We start from the raw sequence: 1743 nt of genomic DNA, 5'->3' as shown, positions 1-1743 counted from the left end.
GAGTGTAACACTTTCAAATGGAAAGTGCAAATCAGAGGTAACATTCAGTTTTTTTTATTGACACATATTAGTGTTATGTAACTGATATATATTTAGTTTTAGTTTTGATAACTAATGCATTGTTTGATTATTAAATAGATGCAAATGGAGAAATAGAAGAACAAACGTTGACAACAAAAGAAGTTTGGAAACTGCAAAACGGCAGAGTGATAGTTCATTTTGATGATGATTGTAGCCAGCCTGATGAAGATTCTGGAGGTTTATTGGGGTCTTGGTTAGGTCAGTTGAGCAATGATGTTAATTTGTTGCCAACTGACTATGCCGATTGGAAGGTATTCGCTCCTCACAGGAAGGACAAAGCCTGGGACATTATTCTGGTAACAAAAAATATTATTACTCTTGCAACATAGTTATTGGTTTTATACTTTTCTAACTTGTCAGATATGCAGAGAGTGAATGCCAGGCATGGTACAATGCAAAGGATTCTATACTTGTACCTCCACAGACACAAATGGGTGAAGACACACAAGCCTTAAGCTTGTAGAATATTTGTATGGTGGATGGTTCATGGACCTCGAGGATCAATTCAGTGGAATTGGATGGGTGTGGAAGGATGATAGAGGGAAGATCCAATTAATGGGGACAAGGAATCTGAGGAGGCGTGAGACATCACTACACTCTGAACTGGAGGCTTTAAGATGGGCAATGGAGAGCATGCTACAGCACTCGACATGTCAGAGATTTGAGACGGATTGTAAGGACCTGATTGCAATGTTAGTGGATCCACAAGCATGGCCAAATTTCTCAACCGAGCTAGAGGTCATTCAACTTCTCAAGATGTGTTTTCCGGACTTCAAAATCGAGTACTTCCCAAGGGTGCAAAATGGAATTGCTGACTCATTAGCTAGGAATACCCGTTCTTTTCATAGGTCTTTGTGCTTTGTTGGTTGTTCTATTCCGATCTGGTTACCCAGGCCACCTCAAGTTTGAGTAATAGAATAGCCGTTTGTTGCAAAAAAAAAAAACTAGTAATTTGTAAAAAAAAATATATGGCTTTTGTTATAGACAAAATTCTGGTTTGATAACCCGGACACAAAAACGAATTATGTTCTAAGTGTATTAGGGAGCAGATGTAAGGATTCTAAGTGTATTGGAGCATCTCCAATGTAAAACTCCTTTTTTCTTTTAAAATGGAGCAAAAGTGAAAATGAAGTAAAATTGTTTCAACCCTACTCATTTTCCACTTCATAATGGAGTGATGAACAAATAAAAAATAGATTACTCTATTTATGGAGTAAATTTGATTATGGAGTAAGATATGGAGTTGGGTTGGAACATTCTTTACTCCATATTCATTTTTACTTTATTTTAGAATAAAAAATGGAGTAGAGATGGAGATGGCCTCAGGAAGGAGACGTAAGAACCAACAAAATTCTGAGGTACTTTACGAGTTTTATGTTAAACATTTATTTATTTTGTTTAAGCATTAGTCTTTTTTCAAAAGAAATAAATCTAATCTGATATTTTTTTACAGGCAACCCGAAACAGATATCATGTGGATTAGAGTACGGCGCATGCACTTTTAATAATTAAGTTTAGAGCATTGGTTGGATTATTTATTTTATTAGCTACTATGGTTTTTATGTTTGGTTCTCGTTTTAATATTAGACTTTTGTATGCATTTTGATATTTATCTGAAAAATAATTTCTTTTTATTATTAATATATTTTTATGATTTTAATG

The 1743-nt window shown here is 34.7% G+C and overlaps 1 protein-coding gene across 1 annotated transcript; it reads left to right on the top strand.

The window, feature by feature from the left end:
• Positions 1 to 567: 567 nt before the first annotated feature.
• Positions 568 to 990, top strand: LOC106362900. The gene has a single exon (XM_013802729.1). It carries the CDS (start codon positions 568 to 570, stop codon positions 988 to 990), a length of 423 nt encoding a protein of 140 aa, XP_013658183.1.
• The last annotated feature ends 753 nt before the right edge of the window (positions 991 to 1743 follow it).

This window comes from Brassica napus, chromosome C1, assembly GCF_020379485.1.
Source record: "Brassica napus cultivar Da-Ae chromosome C1, Da-Ae, whole genome shotgun sequence".
Classification (NCBI taxonomy): Eukaryota; Viridiplantae; Streptophyta; class Magnoliopsida; order Brassicales; family Brassicaceae; genus Brassica; species Brassica napus.
The sequence above is the reverse complement of the archived record's forward strand: the minus strand, read 5'-3'. Positions and strand labels throughout refer to the sequence as shown.

Coding starts and splice junctions, on each gene's coding strand:
- LOC106362900 (XM_013802729.1), top strand. CDS start 568: ATGGACCTCGAGGATCAATTCAGTGGAATTGGATGGGTGTGGAAGGAT.